The sequence below is a fragment of the Ziziphus jujuba genome, chromosome 9 (genome assembly GCF_031755915.1).
Source record: "Ziziphus jujuba cultivar Dongzao chromosome 9, ASM3175591v1".
In the NCBI taxonomy this organism is placed as follows: Eukaryota; Viridiplantae; Streptophyta; class Magnoliopsida; order Rosales; family Rhamnaceae; genus Ziziphus; species Ziziphus jujuba.
The window spans coordinates 11,400,476-11,414,048 of record NC_083387.1 but is presented as its reverse complement, the minus strand read 5'-3'; the positions used below and the strand labels follow the sequence as shown (position 1 = coordinate 11,414,048).

The window sequence follows — 13,573 nt, the reverse complement described above, 5'->3', positions numbered from 1 at the left end:
AATCTATTTCACGAAAAACCTTTATTTCACCCTATCCCACATCATATCCCACACCACAAAAAACATTTTTAATTTTTCAACTAAAAAACAAAAATCTACTTTTTTTCTATTTTTTAATCCACTTATAAGTATCATCAGGTTTTTTTTTTTTTTTTTTTGTTTATTGCCGTGTGTGATGTATATATATTGTGGATTTCATATTTACATCAAATACTTGGAATTTTAAGAATATATAACATTTTTTGAGTACAATGTGATATGTTTAGGAATGTGAATCGCTTTATTGATGTTTAAAACCGGTTAAAAATTTAAAATTTATGTTAGATTAAGGTTTTTATATGGAAGTTATTAAAATCTAAGTTTTAGGATAGATTGACACTGGATATCAGTAGGAAATGAAGAGAGGAAAAAAATGAGACCGGTTTGGCCTGAAATGGTGGCTAGAGGTGGGAGAAAATTCCGGGTCGGAATTCGGGTACGAGACCCGGTTCGGGCTGGTTCGGGTCGACCGGCTGGAGGTTGAAGGAGAATCGAACGACGTGTCATCTGTTACTAACGACATGTCATTCGGTCGGCCAGCCCATACGACACGTCGTCCTATTAAGACGACATGTTGTTAATTATAAACGATGTGTCATTTTTGTGCGTGTGTAACGGACCACTTGCCGTTTTGCTGACGTAATTGATGACAGCCTTTTTTTTTTTATTATAAAAAGAGTTTTGGGGTTCAAAAGGAGAAAAAAAATATGGAGTTAATTAAGGTTTATAGTTTGGCACAAGCTTAAAAATTAAAACTGATATAAATTAATTTTGGAAGTGATAACAAATGTGGAATTGATTGGATAAATAAATGTGTTTGATCAAATTTTATGTTATTTTAAGTTGTTTATACGTAGTTTTATATATATATATATATATATATATATATATATATATATGTATATATACATATATATACACTTTAAATGTAGATGAAAATGAGCAGCATTGGCAATTTAAATTGAAATGGTTATTTTGTATCGTTTAGAATTATATAAATTATGTATTCGTAATTTAGGGTTATGGTTATTTATATATGCATACATAGTTGACTATGTGGCTAATGGTAGTTAAAAAGTTATTAATGTTGTCAAGTTACATTCATATGTTATATTTTATAATGGCACCAAAAAGGAATTTGCGATCTCAATCGAAGAAGGGAGTTAAGAATATGCAAACTAAGAGGCGCGATGGCAGCATATCAGCACCCAACTCTAAGCGTCGACGAACTACTAGGCAGCAATCCAAAGCTAAGAAAGAAACCACCAAACTTCCAGGGCATGTTCCACTCTCCTCTTCCCCATCTGAGATGGTAAGTTTTATATTCATTTATGTAGTTTGGTGCGGTAAGTGATAATACATCTGTCGGTATTTATTCATGAATGTGAATACTTGAGAAAAACTTCACCCGATGGCCATTGGTAATTGCCGATAGGCCATTGGGATTTTTTTTAATTCATTGTAAGTTGATTACCGATGGTTTCATCGATAATTACCACTAGTGCAAAAATGGGAACCCATATGTCTTAACATTTGATTGAAATTTATTATTATCAAGGTAGGGTGGAAAAATAGGGTATGATTAAATGGTTGACTTTTGTTCCATTTATGTAATTCATTTTGCAGGCCAACGACGCTCCAAAGGAAAAGATCTTTCAGAATGCCGATATATTTAAAGTTAGGGCACATTCATAGGTTTAAACTGATTACCATAGGTTTTGGTAATTACTGTAGGGCCTTCGGTAATTACTAAAAGTTGTCAAATGTGATTACTGTAGGGCCTTCAGTAATTACTGATGCAACCTTCGGTAATTTTTCCAGCAAGTTTAAACTGATTACTATAGGTTTCATCGGTAATTATCGAAGGCCTACGGTAATCAAGTTTTTTTGCCAATTTGGGAACTTTTTCAGAATTTTTGGGATTTTTTCTCCTTAGGATCATTGAAGAAAGTATATTTTGCATGTTTTTACATTTAACACACATTAGGGGACTCATAGGGGCCAAAAAGGTTGTCAAATGTGATTATTGTAAGGCATTCGGTAATTACCGATGAAAGATTCGGTAAATGTTCCAGCAAGTTTAAACTGGTTACAGTAGGTTTCATCGGTAATTACCGAAGGTCCTACGGTAATCAAGTTTTTTTGGCCAATTTGAGAAATTTTTCCTAACTTTGGGGGTTTTTTCTCCTTAGGATCATTGAAGAATGTATATTTTGCATGTTGTTGCATTTAACACACATTAAGGGACTTATGGGGGCCAAAAATTTGATAAAATGTGATTACCATAAGAGTTTCGGTAATTACCGATGAAATCTACGGTAATATTTCAAGCAATTACAAATTGAATGTTTTCACTTATTAATGTCGTTTTTTCTCTTACTTTGTCAACATTTATCATCAATAAAGCTAGATTTAGCATGTTCTTGGTGGAAACACACACGATTGAAGTTGTCGGATGGAATTGTGGTGATTCTCTTACGACGGTGGACAAATGTCAATTACCGATTGATTACAGTAGGTTTCATTGGTAATTACCGAAGGCTCTACGGTAATCAAATTTTTGTGCCAAATTGAAAACTTTTTTAGAACTTTTGGGGTTTTTTCTCCTTAAAATCATTGAAAAATGTATATTTTGCATGTTGTTGCATTTAACACACATTAGGGGACTTGTGGGGGCCAAAATATTGGTAAAATGTGATTACCATAGGGGTTTTGGTAATTACCGATTAAACATATAGTAATTTTTCAGCAACTACAAATTGATTACCGTAGGTTTCATCTGTAATTACCGAAAGCTCTACAGTAATCAAATTTTTGTGCCAATTTGAGAACTTTTTCAGAACTTTTGGGATTTTTTTCCCTTTAGGATCATTGAAGAATGTATATTTTGCATGTTCTTGCATTTAATACACATTAGGGTATTTTTGGGGGCCAAAAATTTGGTAAAATATGATTACCATAGCGGTTTCGGTAATTACCGATGAAATCTAAGGTAATGTTTCAAACAAGAACAAACTGATTACCGTAGGTTTCATCAGTAATTACCGAAGATCCTATGCTAATCAAATTTTTGTTCCAATTTGAAAACTTTTTCAAAACTTTTGGGGTTTTTTCTCCTTAGGATCATTGAAAAATGTATATTTTGCATGTTGTTGCATTTAACACACATTAGGGGACTTGTAGGGGCCAAAAAATTGGTAAAATGTGATAACCATGTTGTTGCCAATTCTTTTATTTTTCATTTCGAATCATTACAATTCAATATACCTACTTTTATAATGTGTATTTGTGCGAAGAATAAATGATTATTCCCACCATAATTCCATACACACATTAATATCGTATTATCATGATAATGCCATCTTTATAACGGTAAATAACATACAAAATACTTAAAACACAATACTATTTTACCAAAGTAATACCACCTCTGTTTTCCTTTCCTCTATGAAAAAGCATCTCTCACCTCTCCTCTTGTAAGCATAAGAAGGACTTAGAAAAAATTGCATTCACATTATAGCCTACAACTGATTCAGATTCCGCTTCTGGGAGATCAAATGGAGCAACTAGTTTCCACTAGATGAGAGATAAAGAACATAAACAATATAGGGAACAAGGGAATACCAGACCATATATGCTTTTAAGGTGAGGATATTTTTAATTATCATCAAAATTGCATTTAAATTTTTCTTTCACAAATCATCCAAATTTACAATTATTTTTTAACAATGTATTGCACCATAGAACATGTTGAGTGCAACATTCTTTAATGATAAAAAATATAAGAAAGAACACCAGCTGCAGACCTGCTCTCTCTCTCTCTCTTCTCTCTCTCCAAGCTCTCTTCGGCTGCAGACCTGCTCACTCACCAAGTAGACGTCAAATGCGGTGACTCCGAGGCTTGTATATCCAATCAGTTCGAAGGTTTCCAAATCCCAGAATTTCACAGTTCTGTCTGCTGAGCCTAGAAAAAGATTTCTATGTAAAAACATAAATGATCCCCGAAAACCAATAATAATATAAGGACTTATACAAACCATTTTGATATAGTTATAGAAATATCAACTTGAAAATCATTAACAAGGCAGCAAGCCTGTCATATATTTGCAACAACTTCTACAGCAAGGCGCTGACAAGTTTAATTAACTCAACTCATGAAAGCAACTTGGCTTCCGACCTCTACAACGGTAATTTTTTTCATGTGGTTTTTATATCACATACCATCACCTTCAACTCTAGAGGAGATAATCAGTCCATGTCAAACCTACCCTAAATATGTTTTTTTTTTTTTTTTGTATGAAATTAATAAGCCTATAGAAATAATAATAATAATAGAGCAGGGAAGGAGAGGGACCACACCAATAGACTAAACAACAAAACTTTCCCATTCATAAACCCAGTAAATCAAAGGATATCTCAAGCTTGGATAAAAAGGCCTAGACCTCAAACATTTTACACACCTGTTTCTACATTTTTCTTTCAAAGGAAAAAAAAAAAAAAACACACACACACACACACCCACCTAGCTGTAGCTCCAGTAGCAAAAATCAAACTGTGGCATAAGAACTTCACAAGAAAACTTCATAAAAGCCTAAGAACCATAAGTAATAAATAAATCAAGGTCATTACATTTAAACAAAATATATTGCTAAAATCAAAATTATGCAATAACATAAAAATTTATAATAAAAGAGTACTTTTTCCAAATAGAATTTCATGAAGTTCGCAAAAGTAATCACTTAAAAAAAGGTTCATAAAAATATTCAAAAGTCTATATTAAATATACTCCAGTCATTGCGATAAGGGTGGTCAACAAAGGCTTATAAAGACCCTATCAAAGGGTCACTACAAAAGGATATCGAATTTGAAGAGTATTGGTATCGGCAAGAGGGGAGCTATGAGTCACCTGGGCCGCCAACTTTTTGGTTGGTTGATTCTCAAAACCATATAAAGAGAAATAAATTAACAAAGGAAATTACATATCATAGTGCTCCTCTGCCAAATTTCCATTAAATTTTCACACATATTATTTAAAACTCATCATCATTGGTATTAAAGCATAGCCATCCCATAATTAATTAGCCTTTGCATTATCTTTTTTTCATCCCCCTCTCTATCAACTCTCTGGTCTAACATTGTTGTTAGTGGCCATTCTGGTTTTAGGCTAAGGTAGCCTTGCCATTAATTTGACAAACTTTAAAGGTATTAGAGAGTGGACCTAACTCTGCATATGAAGCCAATTAAATAGATACAAAACAGGACACTTAAGTATCAACCAAAAAAAAAAAAAAAGACACTTAGAACAGGAAATGACTAAGACAAACTGCAAGGCTTCTCCAGCAATTTGTTCTAGTCAATTAACTACAATTCAATACCAAACAAGTGGCATTAGCCATCAACAAGCAAAAGTGGTCAACGGCCTCACGGTTGACCCATGAATAAATCCTCAATGATCACCATCTGTGTCTTCACCAGGTCAGCCACTGTTCTTTTAAACTCTGTATTGTAAGATGGAAGCGTGTTCTGTATCCTTTAATGGTGAGACTATGCTAGAATTCTTCTATACCCTTTAACGGTGAGAATATGCTTGAATTCTTCTACATGGGACGTTCTGATAATGTAATACTTAAAAATTGGAGCTTTCATAGGAGCTATTAAATTCACTTCTTTAGTGGCTTGTTCATAAAGACTTCTTTGGTTGGCAGCTATTCTTATATTATTCTGCAACCCCCTATAGTCCTTTAGTTGTGACACTAGAGGCATTTTTAGTTACTAGAGGCATTTTTAGTTGTGACACTTCAAAGATAATCAAAAGAAAGTAGGAACACAAATCTACAGAAGTATTGGCATTCAATCCTTAACCAAGGAAAAGATTAGGTGTATTATCTGAACCACATCATCATAGAGTTGAAGTGATTTCCAATGCCCAGTGACTGACTGTTATTTACTCTGACAAAGGGGCTTATCGAATTTATCAGATAGAACTAAGGTATGATTTCTCTGTTGCATGAATATATATTACTGGAGAAAAGAACAATCTACCACATTATAACTCTAGAAAGAATATCCTAAGCAATTAACGCCATACTTACCAGTTTTGGTCCTCAACATTGCTTTTCCATAGGAATTATAATTACGAGAAAACTGGCATGTAAATGCTTAAATGTGGCAAGCCAATAATCAATGCATTCAAAGGAGAAAAGAACAGAAATTCTTCAAGAAAAGAAATCTCTCCAATGAAATGTGAAGCTATTGTAATCATCTATGTCATTTAAGTCCTTAAGTTGCCTCAGGCCCACAACATGTCAACAACTATTAGTGCAGTTAGCAAAATAACAACTTTAGACTAGATTGAAACTAACGTACACTCCAAGCCTACTTATTTTCTATGGATAAATTGAAGTCAACTAATAACATAAAAAGAAAAATGTCTAATCAATGAATGTTAAAAAAGAAAAAGAAAAATATGCTACAAATACATTGACAATCATATTTGTAGGTATATAGCTACATACCTCAACACCTCAACTTTAGATTACAGCTTTTGTTGGCTAATTTATGTCCAAGTTCACTCCTCAACTCCAATACAGAATCAGCTTTCATAGCCTACGTATAGAAGGATAAATCTAACATAAACAAATGTATAAACTTGACATGACTGTACACTAAGAATTCAGTCATCAATTCACTTCTACCTAATAGAATACCTCTATACGCTGGAGCAAATAAGTATAAGAACATATATAAAAATGACCCACGTTTGGAGAGAGAGAAGGATATATTGACTATACCAGGCAATCTCCAAATGCTCCAGCCACAAGAGTAATCTCATATGATTGGTCGAGAGAATCATTCCTGCTTCTAGGATAAGCTGGTTAATCCCTGACTGATTAGATCCTCCAAATTCAAAAAAAGCAAATGCAAAAGCCTTATACACCCAAATAAAGAGAGAATTTTATAGCTTTACAGCTTTAAAAAATAAAATAAAATAAAATAAAAATTCAATAAACCGATAAAAACAAATTACCCGCCTGAACGAAGATGGATTCAAAGATCAAACCCTCATCGAAACAAAATTCAAATCTTTTAGACCACTACCAGCTCTTTCCTTGAAATAATCAAAAACAACAGTAGCTCCGCTCCTCTAGATGTCAATAACCCTCTCCACATTCTCACCAGCTGAACAAGAACTCTCACTGCAATCTACTGCGGTCTTGTAGTGATCCGAAACCACCACTCTGCTGACCTTGGAAGAGATTTCCTGAAGAAACCCAGACGGATCCACGAAGTCTAGAAGGTAAATATCGCTGATTATAGCCAGAGGGAGCTGATTTGAAGCGATGGTGTTGTAGACGGACGTTGGGGAAGAACATCAGCAGAAGACAAGCAGTAGAGAAGAAGAGGTGAGCTGCTAAAGCTGTAAAAGCTCTGTCTGGATGTGGAATGTAGTGGGTGAGATATTGATCAGTGAGAGAAAGAAATTGCACGTGGTTTACAAAGTAAGGATAAAGTTGGAATAATGAAAAAAATATGGGTAGATGAAAAAAGTTTTAAAGGGCAGGGGTATTTTATATTAAGGTGTTTAAAATAAGGGTAAAGGGCCAAATGCCCCAACAAGAAGGGTATGGACTCATTATTTATGAGGAAGATGATTTAGTTGTTACTAACGGTTGTAATGAGGACTATCCTAATTTTTTTGGTAAAGCTCTCTGATTATGAATCATGTCTTGGTCTTGGTTTCTAGTTTTTTGCTCTTTCACTTGGGTGCCATGAACCTACAATCATGTGGAGCATGCAAGCTTCAACCAGTTTCTCCGTTTAATATCTTGCTTTCTCAATATCTTTGGTCCAGAAGCTTAAAAGTAGCCTTTTTTCACTTCATGGATTCTTCCTCCTTCGGAGTGATGGTTTTATAAGAGGATTTTATCGATGCTAGGCGTATCTGTTTTTCATTTTCTTTTCAGTACTGTAGGAAAGGAGAAAAAAAAATGAAAAAAAAAATACAAATTTCTTTCAGGTTTCAGAAGATGCAACTCTGTAAAGCATAACATCCAAGGGAACGGATCAAATGGAAGGAAACCGCCGACCCATCATACCTGCTTGCAGGAGTCGTAGATTCTATTTTTGACAAGCTCCATTTGAGCCTTAATGTGGATCTCATATATACATATCACTATTGGAGAAAACGATAAGGACCGTGAATTGGACAGTATGTGAATTGGACAGTATGCAGACTCCAATAGAAATAGCAAGATGCATGCTGCTAATAATTTATCGATTCTTAAAATCTGGACCGATAATACTCACCAAAATGTTCTTTTTTATTTATAAAAAAAAATTTAAAAAAAAAACAACTCTGTAAAGCATATGGCAAATTCATCTCATAGGCTAATTATAAGGTATGGACGTGTGGGAACACCTTATATTTCCACACTTTTTGTTTTTTTTTTTTTTTAATTCCTGTGATATTTAGTATTATTGTTTTGTTGTTGATTAACTGCTGGTTGAGATGTTAAATTATTCAGTAAAAAATGAATAAATAAACAGAATATTAGCACACGTAGGTTGGTTTGTTTGTTTTTAGTTTTTATTTTTGTTGGTTTTCTAAAAGAGCATATTCGATCTTGGAAGTTTCTTAATAGAATACAAATAAATTTTATGGTGAGGTTATTATTTTCATGCCCCAGTTACAAATGGCAGAAAAAACTTTGATTTATGTAACTAATGAGGTGGTGGAGTGGAAGATTGCAGGGTGTGCTTGCAAAATTATGGATGGTTAGGTGACAGAGATGCTTTTATCTGCTTTTTTTTCTCCTCATGCAGAATTTTATTCTTTGTTTTGGCATTTGCCCATCTGGACTAAACAGTATGTCTGCAGTGCTGACCAAAAAGATTCATTTTTGTAAATTTGATTAACAAACGTAGTACTCTCCCACGTCCCACACACATTTTGGTCACAAGTGGGTTAATACCGGACATGATTCCATCGTATTCATTTAAGGGATTGTACTGTACAGTTAATGAGATTAAATTATCCAATTAATCCCCAAAAAATTTACACAAACGACAAGCAATAAAGCCATTTACAGACTGATTTAATGATCTAAACCGACAAACAAGCACGCCCCTAATCCTCCGACTGAAATTATTTTTTCAGATAGTAATTTCTCCTCTTTCACATTTTCTCAAGAAGGATAATGCCTTAACTTTCCCCTTCCTGAAAAAACATGAACTAAATTCTTCATATTAAAATGACTTTTGGTATTAGCTTTCCATACCATGGTTTTCAATCATACAAAATTTACCGGCAGCACTACTAGTTTCGAGTTCGAATCATATTAAAAATAAGAAAAAAAGAAAAAAAAAAGGATTATTCACAATTTTTTTGGGTTAAACTGACAAAATAAAATTATTCTAATTCATTTGCTCGAATTAACCAACATAACTTATTTAGGCTAACCCCCCCCAAAAAAAAAAAAAAAGGGGTCATGCAAAATACAGTTTTATTACCTTCCACTGCCATTTAAAATAGACCAAAATCCATTTAGACAACTTTATTAAGAAAAGAAGCAAACTTACTAACCAAATCCAAAGCATTTTCTGAATTGGGTTGAAACAGATGGAAGCAATGTTCGACTCCCAAAGACTCAAAAACCTCAAGACTACCATTCCATCCACTTTTCTTCAACTCCTCAACATAACTCTTCCCAACAGCCAACAAATGGTCTTTCTCCGCCAAAAACACCAAAACCCTCTCACAAGCAAGCCCTGCTAGATCCTCTGTGGCCGGTTTCAATCTCGGATCCTGCAACCCTGTATTCCCGGGAAACATATACATCCACATGTCATCATCTTCCATTCCTCCGAAAAACGGGTGGACCATGATCAACCCGACCACTTTCACATCCCCCAACCCGTTCGACCCGATCCGAGAAGCTACCGTATGCGTAATATTCGCTCCAGCACTATCTCCGCCTATGAAAACCCGCTTGAGATCCGCGTGGTCGTTTAGCCAAGCGTCGGGTCCGTTTCCATCGGAATGGGAAGCGATCCACTGGAGGACTATAAACGACTCGTCGTAGCAAGCCGGGATTGGCCGTTCTGGAAAGAGGCCGTACTCGACCGAAACGGCCATGACGCTGGCTTCGGCGACGAGGTTGCTGACGAAGCCGTGGTAGGTGGAAGAGAACGCGGACTCCATGCAGAAACCGCCGCCGTGGATGTACAGGAGGGGGAGTTTCCGGTCGGGTTTGGCCGATTTGGGAAGGTAGATTCGGGCCGAGACCGGTGAGTGGGATGAGATTGTGACGTCTTTTGATCGGACTCCTGTGGAAGGGTCGTCGGACGGTGGGATGTTGGGATCGGAATGGGGATAGAAATGGTAGAATAATTCTACTCGGCCGTCTTTGTGGACTTGGAAGAAGCGGAATCGGCAGGTTATGTCGTCGTCGTCGGTTTGGGACGCCATTTCGAGGTTTTGGATTAAACTTTTGATGCTTTTTGTTGAAAGGAAGAGTGAAAAGATTGCTTAAGTTGCTTCATTTTATGGAGCGGTGGGGAAGTACTGTAACATAATTGTTTCAAGGAAAGTTGGAAAAAACAAAAAAATAAATTGTATATTTTTCAGCATATTTATATATAGTAACTTTCTTGAATTTTATTAGTTAATCTCAATACTCTTTTTTTCTTTTTTTACATACATGTTTTATTATTATTATTTTTATTATTTTTATTTATTTATTTATTTTTGGATGGATATACTTTGAATCCAAAGTCTACGAGTGTATTCTTGATCATATAAATAAAAATTCACTTGAATTTATTAAATATCAAAAAAATTATATTGTCATTCACGATTTTATGTGTCCAAACTATAAAACAATTACGGTATATTTTAAACATTGAAAAAACATATGTAATATTAAAAGTATTCAAATATTTATCAAACAATGCATTTTATAATTTTATTAATTGACATATACATCTGTTCAAAAAAAAAAAAAATTGACATATACATATAATTTAACAATAATGTTATAATATTATAGGGATAAAATTTTTTATCAAAATTTTAAAATAAATGATATCACATCTGATATGATCATTTATTATTAAATATAAATTAATAATATTTTATTATCATTAAAAATAAAAACCAATCAAAAAACATCAATTTATTAGTGATCAAAATTTTGCCTTAAAAATTTAGTGAGTGTAAAATTATCTATAACTGAAATAGTAATGCTACAAAGATAAAAGCTTCACCAAAATTCTAAACCAAATGACTTAGCTTCTGGTATAACCATTTATTAATTAATATAAATTATTAGTGTCTCATAATCATAGAAGATAAAAACCAATTCTTCACCTTGACTCTAGATGATAGAACTACGTGATAAGATGGTGGGGCAATGCTAGACGGACGGAGGCCCATGATTGATGAATTGAATGGAATCAATTGGTGATGAACTCCCTCATGGAGCACAATGGAAGAACCTCACTATCAAACTCCATAATCAACAGTTGAAACTAAATGATGGAACTTCATGTTAAATGGAAGGATAATAATGTTACGTAAATGCAAATCAATAACCGATGAATCAAATGGAATTGAACAATGATTGGCTCCCTTGAGAAACACAATGGAAAAATCCCATAATCAAGATTTAAAATATCTGATATTTTTTCGATATTTCTATTTTTTAAAAAGGTCGAAATAAAATTTAAGTTCGATATGGAAATTGATAGAATTTCCATAATATCCATTGAAATTTCTGAAATTTAGGTAAAATTTCCATAGAAATTTTCATAAAATATGTACATCAAATCCTTAACGATTTGGTTAAAAAATCTATAATTTCCATGTAAATTTATGAAATTTCCACTGAAATTTCAAAAATATCCAATATTTTTTTAATTTTTTTAAAAAAATTCATAAATATTATTGATATTTAGTAAATTTTTTTATCAAATTAAATTCATTGATCATTTTTTTACCTTTTAATTGCTTTTTAGACATTTAATGATATAAGCAAAATAGAATGAATTGAATTGAATAACATTAATAAGTTCTACTTATTTATTGAATATCAATAAAGCAAAAATACAAAGATTGTGGATTATATTTTTGAACCTTGAAAATCTTAATATTTGAAATTATAATGGAAGATGATGATGAAGAGGGCAATCAAATATACCAATGGATTAGATTGTTTATTTAGATGATCATGAAGGTGATCCAAAGATTACTCAATAAGCTGAAAAAGATGGAATAAATATTCAAAAAGTGATTACTGAATAAGTAAATTCTAGTGGTTGTGATTCATTTCAAAGGCTTATGAGAGAGCCAACTAGAACTACTAGTGCTTTAGCTCCATCAGGTGGTACATATTCACAATTTAAGACTCTTAATAGTCACTCTAACTCCAGTGGTGATGAAGATAACTTTAATAATTATCGGAATTAGAAGTTATAAGAGGTAGTGGCCAAAGGAAATCACAAAGTCAAGAAGTTAAATTAAGCCCATTTACTGGTGAACAATGTTACATACATGCAACACAAGATAAAGATCATGGGAATAGAGATGTAGGTCAAGGATTCGGTGTTGTTGGAAAAAACTATATACATAAAGAAAAATCTATAATGGAGATGTCATAACAACAAAAAATATTCAATTTCTACGAATTTTGAATCTATGAGAGTTGGAAGTCATTTTTATAATCCTTATTCAATAGATATGTATGGAATGTCATCAAGTAGCAACTTATGGGTATCATCTCAAACTCAACCATTAGAGAGTAACAGTTATGCACATAATCAACCAATAATGCAAGATCTATATAGTCGGCATATTAATAATTATATGCAAAATTATCAGAGAGATACATCTTTTTATAACTACTTTTTACATTTTACATTTGAAAATCAAAATGAGTAAAAAACCGATGATTTTCAACCACCAAAAAGTTCTATGTGGTATTAAGATGACATTTATGAACTATAATATAATTATAATAATCATTTTATATATTTTAGTTAATAAATAATTTTATCGTATATGTATTTTTTAATATATTTTTATTAATAATAATTTATCTATGGTCATTTTAATACTTATTATAAATCAATTCACTAAGAAGAATATAGCATCCATTTAATATTTTAGTAAATTTTATAATCAATTTAATAATCAATTAATTAAATAAGTTAATTTTAAAGTTTCAATAAAAATTTTTACTTTTTAAAATAAATTTTCATTATTTTTTTATAATTTTTTATCGATATTCGATATTTTTTAATATTTACATACAAATTTTTATATTGTAAATTTTTTATATTTCCAACAATATCATTTTTTTTGACATTATTCATAATTGACGGTCAAAATTAAATGATAAAATTTCATATCAAAATGATGAGGTAATAAGGACCCTCTATATGAAAAAGGCTATGCCATTAAAACTTTTAGTGATGCAATAAAATGTCATAACCTCACCGATAACGTGGTGAGATATCGTACCCACGATAGAATACA

At 32.7% G+C, this 13,573-nt stretch overlaps 1 protein-coding gene and 1 long non-coding RNA gene across 3 annotated transcripts; both read right to left on the bottom strand.

Moving 5' to 3' along the window:
* Positions 1-3,674: 3,674 nt before the first annotated feature.
* LOC125424359 (uncharacterized) lies at positions 3,675-7,587 on the bottom strand. 2 transcript variants are annotated; one of them, XR_007243212.2, is made up of 4 exons: positions 7,067-7,587; positions 6,831-6,936; positions 6,555-6,645; positions 3,675-4,003 (listed from the first exon to the last, which is right to left on the bottom strand). It is a non-coding gene; the product is annotated as an uncharacterized LOC125424359 (long non-coding RNA). The 2 variants fall into 2 exon arrangements; XR_007243211.2 differs by having other exon boundaries at positions 6,831-7,538.
* Positions 7,588-9,528: 1,941 nt separating this feature from the next.
* Positions 9,529-10,665, bottom strand: LOC107411228 (probable carboxylesterase 12). The gene has a single exon (XM_016018774.4). It carries the CDS (start codon positions 10,505-10,507, stop codon positions 9,584-9,586), a length of 924 nt encoding a protein of 307 aa, XP_015874260.3. The 5' UTR covers positions 10,508-10,665; the 3' UTR covers positions 9,529-9,583.
* Positions 10,666-13,573: the final 2,908 nt, after the last annotated feature.